This window comes from Poecilia formosa, unplaced genomic scaffold (genome assembly GCF_000485575.1).
Source record: "Poecilia formosa unplaced genomic scaffold, Poecilia_formosa-5.1.2 Scaffold79, whole genome shotgun sequence".
Classification (NCBI taxonomy): Eukaryota; Metazoa; Chordata; class Actinopteri; order Cyprinodontiformes; family Poeciliidae; genus Poecilia; species Poecilia formosa.
Window position 1 is genome coordinate 2,243,249 of NW_006800018.1, and position 16,825 is coordinate 2,260,073.

Genomic DNA, 16,825 nt, shown 5'->3' on the forward strand with positions numbered 1-16,825 from the left:
TTGCATCACTTCTTGTTTGCTTTATTAACAGCTGATACAGCAGGTTATGTAATCAGAAAGCAAGCTCCTGATTGGTCTGAAGTCTGGCGATGCAATGTCCTGGGGTACCTGAAGTATCCTGTAGCTTTAACCAATCAGGAACCTCAACCATAGGTTTGATAATCTGTTTCTGTGATGTCATGATTACATCATCCGGTGTGGTTGTTATTGGGGTTCTGGACGAAGTTGATGGAGTAGGAACCGCTGGACGGGTCCTGATTGACCTGGAAGTTGCTGGTGGAGAGTCCGAACGGCCGCAGGATCAGGTTGCCCAGGTCCTTCAGCTTACCTGGACAGGAGACACGTTCAGGGACCAGGTCCTCATAGCACAGATGCGGTGCGTTCAAGAGCAGTACGTACCCATCATCTCCTCCTTTAGCTTCTCGTTTCGCTCCTGAATCTGCTGAGGCAGCCTCTGAGGAACACACAGGTGAAGGGTGGTACAGGTGAGGTGGGCACAGGTGAGACGGGGACAAAAGGACTTTAAACTGAAAGCTTAACTGAGGGTTTGGATCAAATTTGGTGTACAGAATCTGAAACAGTGAATTTATTGACCCATTTTCCTTATGGAGTCGGAACCAGACTTCAGCACTCGTTGGTCCCAGCAGTCAGTGAACTCACCATGCAGGCCTGCCGGGCTCCGCTGTGGCTCGGATCTCGCTCCAGAACCTTTTTGTAGTCCTCCAGAGCTTCATCAAGCTTCTCTGACTTCTCATAAAGCTCTGCCCTCCTCAATAGCGCCCGCAGGTACTCCGGATCCAGGTCTATTGCTATGGTAACCAGAGCCAGTGTGCTTATTGGTTAGCTTATTTAAAGTAAAAGATGATAAAATAATGTGATGACTCACCTCTGCTGCAGTCTGAGATGGCCTCGTCCTTCAGCTCCTGAAAAGGCACAAAGCTGTTAGCATTCTGTTAGTACAAACTGTTGGCATAATGCTAATACACTTAACATTATTTAACAGGAGAGTTGGGTTAGCTGAGTCCACTCATATCAAAAACTAGATGCAAAGCAACAAAGCCAAGAAAGCTCAAAGAAACCAACATTTAGAATATTTAAAAACATAGGGGCCAACAGGCTTTATTGAAGTAGCATAGCATTAGCATCACCTTAGCCTAATCAGAAGCAGCATGGCATTAGCATAACGTCAGCATCACGTTAGCCTTACCAGGTGTAGCATAACGTTAGCATCACGTTAGCCTCACCAGGAGCAGTATAGCGTTAGCATCATGTTAGCCTCACCAGGTGCAGCATAGCGTTAGCATCACGTTAGCCTTACCAGGTGTAGCAAAACGTTAGCATCTCATTAGCCTTACCAGGAGCAGCATAGCGTTAGCATAACGTTAGCCTTACCAGGTGCAGCCTGGCAGCCGCTCGGTTGGAGAACAACACCGCTCTCTCTCTGCTGCAGCTAACCGGACATAGAGCCAAGGCCTGTGTGTAGCTTAGTTCCGCCTCTTTCCAGTCTGCAGGAACACAAACACAGTTACACGGAGGGGAACAAGGCGCCTGAACGCATCATGACCTGAACCCTGGGCAGAACTTAACTCACCTCCGGCTTTGAATAGGCCGTTTCCCGTTTCCTTCAGAGCGATGCTCTGCTGCCGACGACTCTGAAACAGAAACACACAGAGCTCAGATTTACTACCCAGAACCTGATGCCTGAAAGCTCCAAGACTGGTGTGAACTGACCTGAACTGGTTTAAACTGGTTAAGTTGTTATGAACTGGTTGTAATGGTGTAAACTAGCTTGAATTGGTTTAACTGGTTTAAACTATGGGGAACCGTGGAGCAGAGACTGGTGTTACCTCCTTCTCCTCCTCCGTCAGCTCCTTCTCCACCTCCCTCAGGTAGTCATCGTCAAACTCCACTCTGGACGTTTCTTCATCTGAATCCTGAAGGACCTGACGCTCCTCTTCCTCCTGACGGTCCTCTTCCTCCCCTTCTCCCTCTGTCCATCGCTCCCTCTCTGCGTCTCCTCTCCCACATATTCTGTCTGTTTTCGGAAGCTCTTCCTCCTTCTCTTCCTCCTTCGTCTCCATGCTATCCTGACAGTCGTAGAAGTCTTCCTCCTCTTCCTCCCTCTGAGCTCCTCGGGTGCTCATCCTGAAGCTGAAATGAGACGTTCACTGACCTTCTGACCCTCCAGCTGGACCTCAGATAGACACCACAACCAGTTTAAACCTCCATTATCATCGTCTTCATCATCCTGAGCGTGATCACGTGATACAGCAGGTCGGAGATCTTAGATCAGCTACACGCTAACAGTTAGCTGCTGAGCTAGCTGTTACTGAAAAGCCACCCTGTGACGTCAGTGGGCTGAAGCGATCCGGATCAGAGTGACGTCATCATAACGTCTCTCAACAAGTTAAACGATTAAATATTAAAAGCAGATGATTTCACGCCGTCTCACCTGAAAACACCTCACAGACAGCCGGGTAGGCTGACGTCACTTCCGGGTTCTTCTTCTTCTTGATTTATTTTTTATTGGCAAGAAACGTAATGGTAATTACCGCCACCTACTGACATGAATTTATACAAACATTATCCATCCATCCATCCATTTTCTTCCCCCCTTTATCCCAGTGGGGTCAAGGGGTCAGCTGGTGTCTGTCTCCAGAGGTCACCAAGCGAGAGGTAGGGTCACTCTGGACAGGTTGCCAGTCCAGCAGGGCTACAAACATTATCATATTTTATTAATTATCTTTGTCTTCCAAAAAAACAAACTAAAATGTGAATATTTTTACTATCTAAATTTACCTGATGCACACGTAGTAAATTAAATATTTAATTTAAGTATATACCTGCCTGGATGCTTCTGATTTGATTTTAGGTTTTAATTCTGGTTTTTAAGTTTTCAACACTCAGACCGCTGCTTGTTTCAGTTCATGTCTATATAAAGCAAACAGAAACAGAACATCATGTTGTTTAAGTGTAGCCTGATCTGATTAACAGCTTTTTTAGTTTTCCAATTCACCGATATTTCCTGCTTTTAGTGACTGAAAACACATCAATTCCTGGTTTTCAAACCTCTTTTCTTTCATAATCCAGATTATCTAAAATGATCAGGATGTTCTGATCTTTAGTGATCCATTTATTTGTTTATTTATTGTAAGAGTTTTATTGGTCACGTTTTATTTTATTGTCTTGTAGAGAACTTTGGTCTCTCTGGGTGTGTGAAGTATAAATAAAGATTTATGGATTGATTGATTGATTATTGAAGCTTCTGGTCTGGACCGGGTCATAACAGGTCCATGATGCAGCATAACCAATGGCATCATCATGCTGCGGTGAATGTTTCCATCATGGCTGAAGCTCTGTGGAAATAATCGGCAGTTAACTGAACCAGAGTTTCCCATCATAGATGATGATGTCGCACCTGGCCACACTCCCACAGTGGGCGGAGCTTCCATGAAGCATATTAATAAACAGGAAATGATTACTATCTGAAGCAGGTCCAATCAGCTTCCATTTTAGCTCAGATTCTCCACCAGTCCACCTTTTACCATGGAAACCCAGGGAAACCAGGAAGGAAACCTGGTGCTGTCAGCTGTTACGACCAGGTCAGAAATCAGAACTCAACTCAAAAGATATCAACACATTTTTATTTCTTTCAATTACATTTTTGAGATTTAATCACATTTCAAAACTTTACTGCTCTGATCAAGAAACTTCCCCCGAGTCCTCCATGTTACGGAGAGGAAGATGAGGAGGAGGAAGAGGAAGAAGAAGAGGAAGAGCGTCTGGTCTGAGCAATCCAGGAGGCGAAGGCTGACACTCGGGCGTAGCCTCCAGGTTTCTGGGGTCGTGCACAGCCAACGCCGAATGAGATCACACCTGTCAGGAGCCACCGGAGATCAGAGAGCAAGTTACAGAGAAAGACAGAGAGAGAGGGAGAGAGAGAGAGAGAGAGAGACTAACCAATCTGAGTCCAGTGTCCGTCCTCCTCACACATCAGTGGACCTCCAGAGTCTCCCTGCAAAGAGACAGAATATTCCCAGTTCAGTGAAAAGCTGGAACGATCTCTGACCAATCAGCTGTCAGATCATTTCTGACCCTCAGTCAGTCATTGGACCAGCTTCCTGAACTAGTTTAACTTGTGGTGATTCTGCACTGAATGTCCAGGTAAGACCAGGTGAGCAGTTACCTGGCAGCTATCAACTCCGCCCTCAGGGTAACCGGCACACAGAATGCTAGAGGTGATTGTGTACTCAGGTAGGAGGAGCTGGCACTCAGCCTGCTCCAAAAGAGGAAGCGTCGCCTCCTGGAGGACGTCAGGAAGAGAACCTGCAACTCAAACAGGTGAGATAGTTAAAGGAGGGGGTTGTAACAGGTGAGAACTGCTGGCCGTTTGCGCCTCTAACCTGCTTCTGCTTCTCGGCCCCAGCCGGCAATGAAGCATCTCCTTCCTGCAGCGAAATTCTGACCTTCAGCAGCCAAACACACAGGCTGAACCCACTCTGCAACACACCAAGGGCCACCATCAGCCTGACAGATAAGACTCATGGCAAACCCTGAGTCTTGTCTGTTTGGCTGATGGTAAAAACAGTCAGGGCTCTGTCTGGGTTGACAGAGCTCTGGGTTTACAGAGCGCTGTAGCTCTACGTCTACAGTCATATGGAGGTGTCAGGTGAGGGAACTTGGACTCTGATGTGTAACTCACGGGTGAAGTTGATTGGCTGCTGCAGACGCATCATGGCGATGTCGCCGTGTTTGGTCAGCCGGTTGTATTCTCTGTGGATGATGATCTGATCGACTAGTCTGGTCTGAACCTCCGCAGCGTATATCTGTGACTGAGCGTGCAGCCCCAGGACAGCCGACCAGGACTCCAGGTGGAGATTCTTCCTGTAGATAGAGAAGAAGAACACGGGACATGGCGCCACCTGCAGGCCAGTGGTTCACCTGCTGCTAGCCTCAGCCGCGTCTCTCACCCATAGACGCAGTGTGCCGCCGTCAGCAGCCAGTCGCTACCGATCAACGAGGCGCCGCAGACATGGCGACCCCTCCAATGCAGAGACACCATCCAAGGCCACGCCCCCTTCGCTGCATTGACTCCGCCCACCACTCTGTGCTCACCTGGCAGCAACAGTTAGACTGAACCCAACGACACCGACAAGGTCAAGTAGAGGTTAAACCCAGAATCCATGTTCTCACCATCTGCAGGTCCTCTGCTCTCTGATTGGTCCATTGTGGGGCCCTCTGATTGGTCCAGTGTGTTGGCCTCTGATTGGTCCCAGGTTACCTGCCGGCGCCCACAGGCTGTGAACAGCAGCAGTCAGTGCCTCAGGCTACAGCGTTTCTCTGCTTCAGGTTCGGCTTTACTCACGCTGGTTGGTGCAGTTCAGAGACACCACCTCCCCGCTGCTGCATGTCTCACTGTGGAGGTCATAGGTCAGAGGTCAGCAGATTCCTCTGAACCAGATCTGGTTCTGCTTCTGCTTACCTCACGTTGGTTTCCAGTGACCCGTTACCGGTTCTGGTTCTGGTCAGGCTGATGTATACGAACGGAGAGTCCTGAGGCAGAGCTGGTAGCAGAGATGCGTCTCCGGACCTGGAAGCAGTCAGAACTCAGAACTGGTTCTGGTTCCACCGGACCTGTCTGCAGATCAGGAGTACCTGTGTCCCAGGTACCGACAGGTGAAGTCCGACAGGTGAGAGGTCCAGCCGTTAGAACACACGGTGTGCGGAGTGGAGCCTATCTGGACCCGGAGCCGCCTGGAGCCGTTTACCTGCAGCTTGACTGACACAGCAACAGGTGGGGAGGGGTTAACGCATCAGTTCCTGTTTGTGCCAACACCTGAAATTAGGGAGTGGGGCCTGGGGGATGTTCTGATTCCTACCAGATCTTCTACCCAATCCTACTGGAACCAGGTCCGAGGCTCAGTTTTGGGATTCCCTGGACCCGACCCCTTCCCGTTCTGACCCGGTTACGTACCGCAGTCGGCTTCATCAGAACCGTCGGGACAGTCCAGTGCGCCATCACATTGGCTGTTGCCAGGGATACAGGCTCCCGTCTGACACTGGAACTGAGCCACTGCACACGGAGCTGTTCACAAGCAGACGGTGATCAGGGCCTCCAGCCGGGCCAGATTCTGGACCTCTGAGGCCCGCTCTCACCTGGAGACCCCAGTGCCACCCCACAGGTGAAGTTGGCTTTGAATCCTCGGCCGTCACCACTGCTGTCTGTGAAGAACCGTACCATCATCTGATTGGACGTGGAGAACAGGTCGTGGGCAGGGCCAGCGCTGCCAGTGAGGACAGCTGGGAGGAAACAGTAACAGGTCACCTGAGTCAGAGCAAACCCACCTGGAGACTCGGTACAGGTGAACTTGGAGCCTACCCAGTAAGGTGGAGTTAGACCCCGTCCCGTCCCGCACCTCCACCATGTCATAGGTTGCCTCCACATCAAAGTCCAGGAAGTGGAGCTGAATGTTCTGACCTGCTGACGCATGCAGGGTCCACAAACCTGCAGAGGTGAGCAGACAGGTGAGGTTAGCAGGTAGACGAGGCTCGGAAACACAGATAGAAACACAGATGTACTCACAGTTGGCCATGTTTCCATAGGAATGGGGGTAGTTTGGAGAGCTAAAGGTGGAATTAGACTCCCAGAGATCAAAAGGTCCACCACAGTCAGCTGAACCAATCAGAGAAAAGGACGGGGTCAGGTACAGGTATGAACATGGCCTTCCTCAGGTACAGAATTCTAATTGACTGGAGTTCAACTAGATTATAGATTATAGATTATAAATGTTTACCCAGCATGGAGGCGTGGCCTGATGTTTACCCAATGTGGGGCTGTGGCCTATGTCTATCTAGCATGGGGGTGTGACCTGATGTTTACCTAGGCTGGGGGCATGGCCTGATATTTACCCAGAATGGGGGCATGACTGATTTTTACCTAGCCTGGGGGCATGACCTGATGTTTAGCTAGCGTAGGGGTGTGACCTGATCGTTAGCTAGTGTAGGGGTGTGACCTGATCTTTAGCTAGCGTGGGAGTGTGACCTGATGTGTAGGTAGTGTGGGGGCATGGCTGACTCACGTGGTATGGGTGCTATAGTGGTGGGAGGTGGGACATTGGTTGGCTCCGGAGGGGCAGGGCCACAGGGCTCAGGTGTCAGTGTGATGTCATCCAGAGCGATGTCATTCCACATGCCTCCTTTCTTCAGAGCTTCGAACTCCACCTGCACAGGCCGCTTGATCAGTCAGGTGACCTCTGACACTGTCTGGGATGTGGACTGCCTGGTGATGTCACTGACCATGGCGTCTGAGGTCAGGTTTAGGGTCACCTGTCCGTAGTTCCAGGTGTCACCATAGTTACCGTCTTTCTGGAACAGCACGATGGCATCAGCGTCTGGCAGTGAGGGACGAAGGACGACTCTGAGACGATGGACGTCCACACCAAACATATGATACCTGCAGACAGGTGACATGCTCACACACCTGGTACCCAGCATCAAACAGCAGATCTTCACATGTTTGTTGTTTACCAGAAGCTCAGGCAGGTGGGGTGAGGGGACGGAGTCAGAGGGAGGCTCTGCAGCCAGAATCTCTTCTCCCATTGGCCAGGACTCATAGGGGTGACCAGGTAGAAGCCTATCAGAGATCAGTGTTCACCCGCCAGAACCGCTCTAAAGGGTCCATTCAAATGAACTGGTCCACTCACCTGAGCTGTTCCCCATGGTGTGATCAGAATTTGGACCTGTTGATGAGGGGAAAGTGGGGCCACTGGTTCTGATCCAGTCTCCTTCATCGTCCTGCTGCTGCCTCCAGAAACACACTCCGTCTTCGAAGCTACAGCTGAGCTTCTCCGGGTCTGGAACCAGAAAGCAGCCAGTTCTGACCCAGCCCTGTTCTGACTGTAGGATGGGGTTCTGACCCGACCCGGTTCTTACTGGACAGCCCAGCAGTATCGGCAGCTCTGAAAGATGCTCTGAAGCCCGGCAGACTGTTGAAGCTGTCCGATGTAAACTCCACTGTTGATTGGTCGGTCAGCAGCCACACGGTACCAGGGGGGGCGGAGCCTGAGAGCTCAGCTACCAATAAAATCACCAATTGTAAGTTAAATGTGTTGGACACACCGTGAGGCATTCAGGGTCCTCTAGAACCGAGAAGTTCTGACCTGCTAGAACCTTGTTGGGTCCGACTCCTTCGTACAGCCTCAGGACGTCGATGTTCGCCTCCGTCTCAAACTGCTGGAAGGTTACCTGGGCCGAAAGTCCCCTGTTCACCCTGAACACATCGCAACAGGAAAACATTGGACCTAAAGAGGAAACCGGGTGAGGAAGAACCTTCAGAACCGTGTTTTGACCTGATGATCCAACGGCAGAAGACGTTGTTGTTGTAGGCGTCAGACTGCGACGACCTGAAGGATCCGCTCGGCCCCTCCAACACAAACTTTCCATCACATGGCGTTGCTATGGAGACACAGGAAGAGACATCACAGTCCTTCATGACCAGAACACCTTTGATTTCCAGAAACTAATGCATCACATTCTTGCCAAAACCCAAAACCCTTCAGGGCAAATCAACCAATCACAGCAGCCTGTTGTTATCTGAGAGAGTGCCTAGCAGTTAACAGGTCCTTGAATGCAATATGACCATCCCCAAATAAACCCCGCCCCTCTTGGTTAAAAAATGCACTGCTTTGATTGGTTTATTTGCCCTTTGGGATTCTTCACTGACCGCAGGAGAAGGGAGATTCATCAGACGAATCCAAACAGTCGGGGACTCCATCACAGAACCAGTTGCTTGGAACACAACCGGACCCGTCAGAACACGCAGTCTGACCAGGAGGACACGTCACTGCAAAACACAGACCCATTAGAGACAGAACCATCAGAACCCAGTCAGGTTCTAATCAGAACCCAATCAGAACCTGACCAGAACGATCAAAACCCAATCGGAACCATTGTCTCCTCCTATTAACCCCCTTCAATTTTTCTGTTTCTGATCTGTGTCCACCTGTCTGTGGGCTGCCACCTTATCGTGGTTGAGGGATTTGAGTGTCCCTGTGATCCCTGTGCTATGCTGTCTGGGGCTTCATGCCCCTGGTAGGATCATTCAAGGCTTACAGGGGGAGGAACCAGACAAAGCGCAGCCCAAAGACCCCTTATGACGAATAAAACCTCTGGAATCAGTGTACCCTTGCCTGGACGCGGGTCACCAGGGCCCCACCCTGAAGCCAAAAAGCCGGAAAAGGGTAGAGTGCCTTCTCCTGCCCCAAGTGCAGGAGTTTAAGTATCTCTGGATTCATGAATAAGGGAAAAATGGAGCAGGAGATTGACAGATGGATTGACGAAGCGTCTACAGTGAAGAGGGCACTGTACCGGTCCATCATAGTGAAGAGAGAGCTGAGTCAAATAGTGAAGCCCTTGATTTACATTTAAATATATGTTCCTACCCTCATCTATGGGTCATGAGCTTTGGGTCATGATAGAAAGAACCCTATGTTAATTGCTATTTGTGCTACTTTATGGTTAAAGGAAACACAGCTAAACACTCGGACCAATAAACCCAAACGAGTTTTTGAGTTTGATTGAACCCACTCAGGTTCTGAACCTGATCGGACCTTGATCTGAGGAGAGCTCATAGAAAGTGGAGACAGGATCAGATGGATCAGTCAGTGTTAGAATGTCCAGAACCTGCAGGTCGACTTTTAACCAGAACCTGGTTACTCTGCACTGAACTTCTGCCTGGAGGAAAACTGACCTGCTGCAGGCTTGTTGCTGGTTGTTGCAGGCTTGTTGCTGGTTGTTGTAGGCTTGTTGCTGGTTGTTGCAGGCTTGTTGCTGGTTGTTGCAGGCTTTTTGCTGGTTGTTGCAGGCTTGTTGCTGGTTGCTGTAGGTGTTGTCTTCTCAAGTTTCTCTGCAGGAACACAGAGAGCTGCCGGTTGGTTGAAAGAAGTGAAACCGGATTAACAGAGATTATCCAATTAAGCCTGACTGGGTTAACTGCCTTTTGCTCAACATTCATCAATAACAATCAATAAGGATCCTTATTGATAACTATTGATAATTATTGATCTGATTCAGAGTCCATCCGTCCTCTTCCAAACCCGGTCCAGTCCAGATCTAGAAAAACCAGATCAACTCTGGTTTGTTTAATAATCTTTCAGATCGACTGGGAGCTCCAGAAAGCTTCACTGGTTTCCAGTTCCCCCAGTTTAAAAGCTTCTTGTTTTCATCCCCTCCTGGCTGGATCATCTGGTTGTTACCGGTCTGGTTCCGGTTCTGGTTCCTACTTTTTGCTTTCAGCTTGGTCCGCCGCTGGATCAACTCATGGTGGACATCAGCTGAGTGTTTCTTTCTGAATGGCCAGATTACATCTAATCTAATCTAATCTAATCTAATCTAATCTAATCTAATCCAATGTTCTGCTCATGTTGTGATGTCACATCCTGACCCCTGATCAGGATATGACATCACGGCAGTCTCAGGGGTCAGAAAACTGCCGTGTCTCCTGACCCCTGATCAGGATGTGACATCACAGACTTACCTGTAATCTGGATGCTGTTGATGTCAATCACCAAGGCCCCACCCCCAGCCACCTGAAGCCCCGCCCTCAGCTGCTGCTCCACCTCTTTAGTGTCAATCAGCTTACTGAACCTCAGTTCAAAGGTCACCACCACGCTGCCAGGACTGGAGGTCAGAACCAAACACCAGATGATTAATAATCACAGTGAATGAAACAATCAATGATCAATGAATTTGTCCAGTTCAGCATTTCCTGTTTTAATCTCTTTCTGATGAGCAGCTGAAATTATTCTGGATTCATTCTGTGGGTGTGTCAGAAATTCAAACTAAAAATGTTCAAGTTTCCCTCAAAATGAGGTCAGATTAGTTTCAAACATTTATCTTGATGATGCCATAGTTTTGGCCATGTGTACCTGTTCACCTGTTGCTGGAAACCTGGAGCCCATAGCTACAAATATGGACTACAAAACCCACAAACCTCCTGGCTGCACTCGTCTCTCTGCTGGGTTTTATTCTTCAGATGCTTTGACTTTCCAAGATTATCCAAAATTATGTTTTCTACTGTGGTATTAAATGGCATTGTCGTGTATTAAATGTTATTTTCATGTATTAAATAGTATTTTGAGGTTCCTCATGTTGTGAATTGTGTATTTCTTTCTGCTCTGATGTCTAAGCCCAAGCTGGAAATGATTTCCTGCCATGAATTATTTCTCTGTTTTACAGCTCATCACTTCGGGGAAGACCCGCCATCTGTTGGACCGCTTCCTGCAGTCACCATGGAAACACTGCCATGCTGCTTAGTTTGGTTAGCTTGATGTAAATGCGAGATTTTACTCTGCTGAAACTGAACAGATTGTTTCCATCTGTTCCTGTTTAAAACATTATATACATAAAAATTAGAAGTTGGTTCATTTATTGATCAGTGATTGATCAATGATTGGCTGATTGATCAGTGATTGATTGATCAGTGATTGACTGATTGATCAGTGACTAGTCAGTGATTGATCGTAAGTCTGACCTGAAGTCTTGGACCCAACAGAACTGGTAGAACCGCCACAGGTCGCTGATGCTGAACGCCTCATAAACCTGCCGACCAATCAGAGGCCACACTGCTGTCAGTTTACGTCTCCTGAAGCTGAACAAAACTTCCTGGTTTTTATATTAAAAGCCAACTTTATAACAGGATGCTGTCTCCAGGATTTCAGAATAAAAGCCCCTGGTAAGTGTTAAGGTGACCCTTCAAAATAAAAGCCTCACCAGCTGCTGAATATCAAAGGCCAGGGATTTGAACCGGTGACTACTGGAGTTTCGGAGCTCCTCAGAAAATTCGACTCCTTCTGTGATCACCAACCGACCCGACAGCTGCGCGGCTTCATCTGCACCTGGACGCATCGTTGATGGCATCATCAGCGCTGAACCTGCCGTCACATGAGCGAAACCGGAACACTTACCTTCAGAAGTCAGGCTGAGCCAAGAAACGACACAGAGGCCACCGCAGCAGAGGAAGAGGAGGGATGAGACAACGAAGAGGACGACCTCCACAGAGGACAGGCGGCGAGACATCCTCAACAGTTCACTTCAAAAAGAATCAGTTCACTTCAGATTGAATCAATTCAGTTCAGGTAAAATCAGTTCATATATGATCAGTTCAGATAGAATCTGCTCAATTGGGGTAGAATCGGTTCAGATAAAATCAGTTCAGAGAGAAATCAGTTCAGTTCACATTGAATCAGTTCAGGTCAGATAGAATCAGTTCACTTGAGATAGTATCAGTTCAGATAGAATCAGTTCACACTGAATCAGTTCAGGTCAGATTGAATCAGTTCAGTTCAGACAGAATCAGTTCAGTTAAGCTGAATTAAGTTCAGTTCATAAGGTTGGATAAGAATCATGTTGTTTCTTATATTGGAACAATTTGCACTTTGAAATATTCAAAGCAACCAGAATTTAGCCAGAAATGAACCGGCCGATTTCTCCCAGTATGTTCTCTGGCTAAAGCTACACAAATACAACGTAAAATGATCCAATCATTAATTACTTTGAAATTATTATTCTGGTCTGAAACAGCCCAAAATAAGGAGAAATTATTAATTTGTGTATATTTATTTGGGTTTTCTCAGTATGGAAGGATAAGTTTATAATTTCTATAAAAACAGATTAAAACATCTTAAAACAAAATACCTGAAAACTTTCTCTGATAAAACCTAAAATGTAAAACATTAAATTATTTTATTTTAAGAGCCAAGAAATCAAACCTGAAATATTAAAGAAGAACATTTTTAGATTAAAGACCGTTTTATCCGACCCAGAATCAGAATCAGAACCAGAACCAGAACCAGTTACCTGCAGCGCTCCGTTCAGCTCCTGGTCCTGCTGAGAGGAGGAAGAGGTTCTGATCCGATCCTCCGATCAGATCTTTTATATCGATCCCTGACTCACCAGAAATCAATGCAGCTGATAACGGAGGAGCCAGCGGCGGGTCGGCTCCATTGGCCCAGTTCCGGTTCTGCAGAGTCATTCATGACCAGCATCACATGTTTTCAGCTTGTTGCTGCTAGCATGCTGCTTAAAGACCCCCACTGGGGAAGCGTGACCTCTGCCGGGGTCAGCTTGCAGTTGAGCTGACGTCAGCAGCTGCTGTTGGTTTATCTCAATCTAAAGTCCAGCACCTGTAAAGCTGTCAGCCAATCAGGTCCCACCCACACCTGGCCGCGCAGCTGGACGCTCACCTGTGGCGCCGCTGCGTGACTGATGAGAAATAAACCTGATAAAGCTGACAGCTGCTGATTATCGGCTGTTTTTCTCATGATCTGCTTATTGATCATTACCTGTCACCCAGACACACCTGAGGGCTCACCTGCAGAATCTGCTCCATCAGGTCAGGTCAGAACATGGCGGGTCACCAGAACATTTCGGCAGGAGACGACCCACCTGAACAGGTCACAGAGATCCAAACCCACAGCAGCAGAACCAACTGGGGCTCCAGAGTGATGGTTCTAACAGTCAGCCAGTCCAGCCCGGTACCAGTGTCAGCTGTTCATATAAAACCTTCAGAATCTCTGATCCAGAACCTCATATGTTACCGGTACTGGTCCAAAATGGACCTTCCGTGCATCACAAACATTTTTATATGAAGCATAGAAGTTCAGAAAATAAAACAAGTTGAGACACAACAGTTTGTTTCTGAGTTTATTCCATAAAGCCCAGACTGTTATTCTGAAGAGCACTTCCTTTTTGCTTTATGACACATGATTCAAATATCACAAACATGAATTTATCGAACAACACTGAACACGTTTCAGAGAAGAAAAACGCTTAACGTCCAAAACTGACAAACCTGAAGAGGAGGAAATCACCGAAATCAGATGAGGAAACGTGTTGAACGTAGGGGTTGAACGACTACATATTTTTTAAGGTCGACTACATCATGATAATAGTCGAGTCAATGTCGACTAGTCGCGGTGACGTCATAGTGACGTAAGCGCAAACCGCTTCACAACTACTTGGAGGCTTTATCAGCTAAATTCACGGCTAATATTGACCCGCCTCCCGCGTTTACTCAGTCTGTTATGAGGAATTAAAAGAGCAATAAACGATCATTCTTCGTGAGCGGCGGAGTAAAGCTCAAGTCGGGTCTGACTTTTGTTTTTTTTTTTCCAAACACCGACTGATGCTGATGATCTCTGGATAGCTGCACATTTAGGAGTCAAATTATCATACTGACCACAATGGTGCTTTTGGAACATCACAAACCAAATTTATTATGAACGGATCCCGTTTGGTTACAGTTGAATTCAACTGCTTCCTGCTGCTCCTCCTCCCGATGCTCCGCTGATCAGCAGCGGCTCTCTGAACTGACATGCAGACGGCGGCAGACATCGCCTCTATCAGATCCTCAGGATGAAGCTTGGACTTAGTTTCCAGATGTAGTCAAACCTTTTCTTTACAAGATACGCTGATCAGTTGGATGGATCAAAAAGCCTGACATCATGACGCGTTGTCGCACATTACTCCGGTAGTCTTTTTAGGATTTTTTCGGCACTACTTTATTTGACAGCAATCTGACTGTAAGGGGACGGAGAGAGCGGAGCGGGGCCTGGGCCCAGCGAATGGAGGACGGGAGTCGGACTCCTGACTACCGCGGGCTAAAGTCTCTGTATGCGGGCCGCCGCGCTAACCACTGTGCCGCGCAACGCCCCTATTGCGGTAGCCTGTGACGTAATTTACAGTTTCACTTTGTTAAATTATTTACATTTTTATACAATTTGAACTTTCTGTCGAACTCACCTAGTCCACCTTCTTTCATTTCCTTGGAAAAATCTGTTTTGTCAAGTGATTGCGATTAGTCGACTGGCCCAGAAAAAAGTCATTGCAGAGAAAAGAATCGACTAGTCGACTAGTCGACTAATTGGTGCAACCCCTAGTTGGACGGATGGTCTGGTGACCCCAGCTGCTGACCCCATCTGGTGACTCCAGGTGGTGACCCCACCCAGTGACCAAACCTGGTTGGGGAGCCTCAGGGCTGCGTTCTGGATTTCTAACCTTTGGGTTGGAAACCAGCCTGGCAGATCGGCTTCAGTCTGAAGGAGTGAAGGGAAGATCTGGAGGAGAGGATCAGATCAGGTTGCAGGTTGAAACCCTCTCAACCTTCAAATGGTTGGAAATCCAGAGTTTGTAGAGTAGATCCGACAGGACCAGGCTGGCTTAACGGCAACTCGTTCCTTTTTTGGCTTTAGTCTCTAGGAGAGTCTGAGAGCAGAGAGGAGCTGCTGATGTGTGGAGATGAGATGAACTCAATATGAGTTCATGGCAACCGGTCAGAAGAGAGGATCAGGAGAGCTGGTAGATGTTGTTCATCGTCAGCTCCCTCTCCTCTCCTTCACCGTCGTCATGGCGATCTGTTAGCAGGAGAACAGGAAGTGAAGCCACATCAGTTTTACAAAAGATGCAAACAGCTTTAGGAAATCTTACCTTGCTCTTCTTCTTTTCTCTTCAGTATTCCACCTTGGACCTCATCATCATCATCATCATCATCATCATCATCATCATCATCCTCTTCTTCTGCTCTGCATTCATCAATGTTTTCATACATCACCTGAGGAGAGAAGAAGAGTGGAACAATGAAGCCACAGCCTGTCGGATAACGCCGAGGACTTAGATAACCCTCAGCTTCCTCACCTGGTCACTGTGACGCGGCAACATGTCGCTGGTCAAGGGGAGGAGCCTTTCGATGAGCTGACCAATGGTTTTAAAGGTGGGTCTGTGGGTGGGCTCCAGACTCCAGCAGAGCTTCATCAGGTGATACCTGAAAGGAAATCAGCTTCGTTACGTTTCCTGCACAGAGTTACCGCCTGAACGACTGGCCCTGGCTCATGGCTCAGTGGGAGGAAAACACAGTAAGCTAGTGGATAGGGCTGCCACCCGTCCCTTTAAAATACGGAACCGTCCCATAATTGGCTGTTAAATGTAGTGTTCCGTATTGAACTGATACGGGACACGGTTTGTTCCGTATTTTACAAATGTGGATGTGTAATAATAATAGTAATTAAAAAAATGGTCCCCGAGTACTTTATAGAGTAGGCTGCCCCAGTCATTGTTTGACTCATGGTGTTGTTGTTGCGATATTGTGCAATTTCTGAATGGTGGCAACCCTACTGGTGGACCATGACTCCTCCAGCAGACCGGGTCCTGGGGGTCCAGCGGCCCCAGGTAGGTGGCAGAAGAAGCCAGGGTCTGAGATGTGGCCTTGCAGTCAGCAAATGCAGCTGGCTGACAGTAAAGGAGCCGCTCTGGAGATGTAGGTTGGCTCCCATCACGGCTCAGCCTCTGAAACCAGAAGGACTGGACTTTCCAAACCCAAAGCTGCCCTGGGATGGAGCTGTGGGCGTCTACAAGGTCAGACCTTCTCTTGGGCAGTTTTCACCAGTGAGTTCGAGCGTTTCTTCACTGCAGCTTCAAGATGCAAAAGAAAAGCTTGTGACTGCAGAACCCTAAACCTACCACTCTGATTCATTTCCTCTTTTTACATCGTTTTCTTTGGCTTTTGACTCAGTTTGAGGTGTTGGCTTTAATCTCTTAACTGTTTTAATGTGCAGCACTTTGGCCAACGCTGTTGTTGTTCTGAATGCTTTATAAATAAAGTTGTATTGCCGGTCAGTAGAGCTGGAGGACCGGGGTTGGAGGAACTACATTTCCCTTCTTCATGCAGGTTTTGGTTTACCTGCTAGAACTTTTGCCATGGAAATTCTTAGGAAAATAGGTGAAATGGAGCTAATAGCGAAAATTCAACCTGGAAGACTCCATCCCCTCCGTT

The 16,825-nt window shown here is 47.9% G+C and overlaps 4 protein-coding genes across 5 annotated transcripts in view; all 4 read right to left on the minus strand.

Annotated features, from left to right (window-relative positions):
- ttc1 (tetratricopeptide repeat domain 1) lies at positions 1-16,446 on the minus strand. 2 transcript variants are annotated; one of them, XM_016673598.1, is made up of 9 exons: positions 16,436-16,446; positions 6,044-6,046; positions 1,848-2,329; positions 1,592-1,652; positions 1,393-1,505; positions 887-923; positions 661-809; positions 400-454; positions 6-328 (listed from the first exon to the last, which is right to left on the minus strand). In XM_016673598.1, exons 3-9 carry the CDS (start codon positions 2,142-2,144, stop codon positions 189-191), a joined length of 852 nt encoding a protein of 283 aa, XP_016529084.1. In that variant the 5' UTR covers positions 2,145-2,329; positions 6,044-6,046; positions 16,436-16,446; the 3' UTR covers positions 6-188. The 2 variants fall into 2 exon arrangements, with proteins under 2 accessions (XP_007556565.1, XP_016529084.1); XM_007556503.2 differs by lacking the exons at positions 6,044-6,046; positions 16,436-16,446 and adding an exon at positions 2,453-2,540 and having other exon boundaries at positions 1-328; positions 1,848-2,151.
- On the minus strand, positions 3,688-10,697 carry tmprss15 (transmembrane serine protease 15; the record flags this gene model as incomplete). Its single annotated transcript, XM_016673564.1, has 24 exons — positions 3,688-3,876; positions 3,961-4,015; positions 4,187-4,326; positions 4,404-4,499; positions 4,703-4,884; positions 4,971-5,115; positions 5,194-5,298; positions 5,366-5,415; positions 5,483-5,590; positions 5,656-5,779; positions 5,975-6,085; positions 6,157-6,300; positions 6,380-6,505; positions 6,584-6,673; positions 7,080-7,221; positions 7,297-7,453; positions 7,528-7,633; positions 7,704-7,853; positions 7,933-8,073; positions 8,160-8,269; positions 8,349-8,454; positions 8,723-8,842; positions 9,749-9,904; positions 10,535-10,697. Coding segments are annotated over 24 exons (2,973 nt in total), but the record flags the coding sequence as incomplete, so codon positions are not given.
- Positions 11,503-12,705, minus strand: LOC107836728 (enteropeptidase-like). The gene is made up of 4 exons (XM_016673565.1): positions 12,694-12,705; positions 11,964-12,088; positions 11,770-11,894; positions 11,503-11,598 (listed from the first exon to the last, which is right to left on the minus strand). Exons 2-4 carry the CDS (start codon positions 12,073-12,075, stop codon positions 11,503-11,505), a joined length of 333 nt encoding a protein of 110 aa, XP_016529051.1. The 5' UTR covers positions 12,076-12,088; positions 12,694-12,705.
- The window catches only part of csf1rb (colony stimulating factor 1 receptor, b), a 17,205-nt gene continuing 15,316 nt past the window's right edge, over positions 14,937-16,825 (minus strand). The window contains exons 20-22 of the mRNA XM_007556505.2: positions 15,691-15,817; positions 15,484-15,607; positions 14,937-15,410 (exon numbers count right to left, since the gene is read on the minus strand). Of these exons, the coding sequence (XP_007556567.1) occupies positions 15,343-15,410; positions 15,484-15,607; positions 15,691-15,817 (319 nt within the window). The 3' untranslated portion in view covers positions 14,937-15,342. The remainder of the gene's footprint in view (positions 15,411-15,483; positions 15,608-15,690; positions 15,818-16,825) is intronic.

What these genes read in the sequence shown, in the direction of transcription:
- ttc1 (XM_007556503.2), bottom strand. Translation starts at nt 2,144, where the DNA reads ATGAGCACCCGAGGAGCTCAGAGGGAGGAAGAGGAGGAAGACTTCTAC. An exon ending in CGGCTGCCAGGCTGCACCTG is followed by an intron (nt 924 to 1,392) that starts GTAAGGCTAACG and finishes GTGCCTTTTCAG; the next exon opens with GAGCTGAAGGACGAGGCCAT. An exon ending in CATCTCAGACTGCAGCAGAG is followed by an intron (nt 810 to 886) that starts GTGAGTCATCAC and finishes TGGTTACCATAG; the next exon opens with CAATAGACCTGGATCCGGAG.
- LOC107836728 (XM_016673565.1), bottom strand. Translation starts at nt 12,075, where the DNA reads ATGTCTCGCCGCCTGTCCTCTGTGGAGGTCGTCCTCTTCGTTGTCTCA. An exon ending in GCTCAGCCTGACTTCTGAAG is followed by an intron (nt 11,895 to 11,963) that starts GTAAGTGTTCCG and finishes CGATGCGTCCAG; the next exon opens with GTGCAGATGAAGCCGCGCAG. An exon ending in CCTTTGATATTCAGCAGCTG is followed by an intron (nt 11,599 to 11,769) that starts GTGAGGCTTTTA and finishes ATTGGTCGGCAG; the next exon opens with GTTTATGAGGCGTTCAGCAT.